At 33.1% G+C, this 945-nt stretch overlaps 1 protein-coding gene across 1 annotated transcript in view; it reads left to right on the top strand.

The window, feature by feature from the left end:
* The window catches only part of Pgap1 (post-GPI attachment to proteins 1), an 84,942-nt gene that overhangs the window by 66,952 nt on the left and 17,045 nt on the right, over nucleotides 1-945 (top strand). The window contains exon 23 of the mRNA XM_029553613.1: nucleotides 524-711. Coding sequence (XP_029409473.1) covers nucleotides 524-711 — 188 coding nt within the window. The remainder of the gene's footprint in view (nucleotides 1-523; nucleotides 712-945) is intronic.

Here is a 945-nt window from a genome sequence, read left to right as displayed (position 1 = left end):
TTTACTTTTGGAATGTTAGGATTTTATAGCATTTAAAGGAATTGTGAATTTAAGCAACTTTAAGTGAACTTAAGGAATATTAAAATAAACTTGAATCATCCTAAATTTAACTTGGTCACTAATGACTACATCACTTTTGTTATTGTTAAAATCTGTACTTTACTTTATTTTGAGTTATTACTTAGAGGATATATTCTCAGCAATAAAGATAGGAAGTCAAAAGAATGTAGCTGGTCATGGTTGCACATGCCAGTATGCCACGCACACAGGAAGCTGAAGCATAGAGATTGCGTGACCCAGTCTGGGTAGCACAGCAGGACCCCAACTCAAGCAAAACATAAAAAATAAAAATTGTATTATGGTAACTATTTTAAAAGTACTTTTAACCAAAGTAATTTCAATATTTTGTTTCAGTTTTGTGATGAAAAGATATAGTTCAGGTAATTGAGTATGATTATAAATAATATCTTAAACTTATTTTTGTTTAATCATATCTTGGTATTCTTAATTTATTGCTTTCTAGAATCCCAAACACTCTAGAAGAAGTGAAAAAAAGTCCAATCACCATAAAGACTCCTCAGTACAGCATCTGCGCTTGTCTGCGAATGACGCGGAAGACAGTCTGCGCATGCACAGCACTGTGATTAACTTACTGACATGGATCGTACTGCTCAGCATGCCATCTTTAATTTATTGGTTAAAGAATCTTAGGTGTGTTTTGTTGGTATAATTATTATTTTTGTGGTACAGACAGTAAATCTCTCTTAAGGAGAGGCTTGCTAGATACCTAATGGTCCCTGAAAATTGTTCAAACACAGGAAGGTGCATATTGCCTGAATTGAGATCTCAATACATTCACATTTCCCCATTTGCCACCAGAATATGAGCTTTGGGAATATGAAGTTCTCAAAAAAATCAGCCAAAGAAAGAAATTTATTTTTTTTT

Source organism: Nannospalax galili, unplaced genomic scaffold, assembly GCF_000622305.1.
Source record: "Nannospalax galili isolate Female #2095 unplaced genomic scaffold, S.galili_v1.0 scaffold1024, whole genome shotgun sequence".
NCBI lineage: Eukaryota > Metazoa > Chordata > Mammalia > Rodentia > Spalacidae > Nannospalax > Nannospalax galili.
Note: the sequence above shows the minus strand (reverse complement) of the source record. Positions and strands in the feature narration are given on the sequence as shown.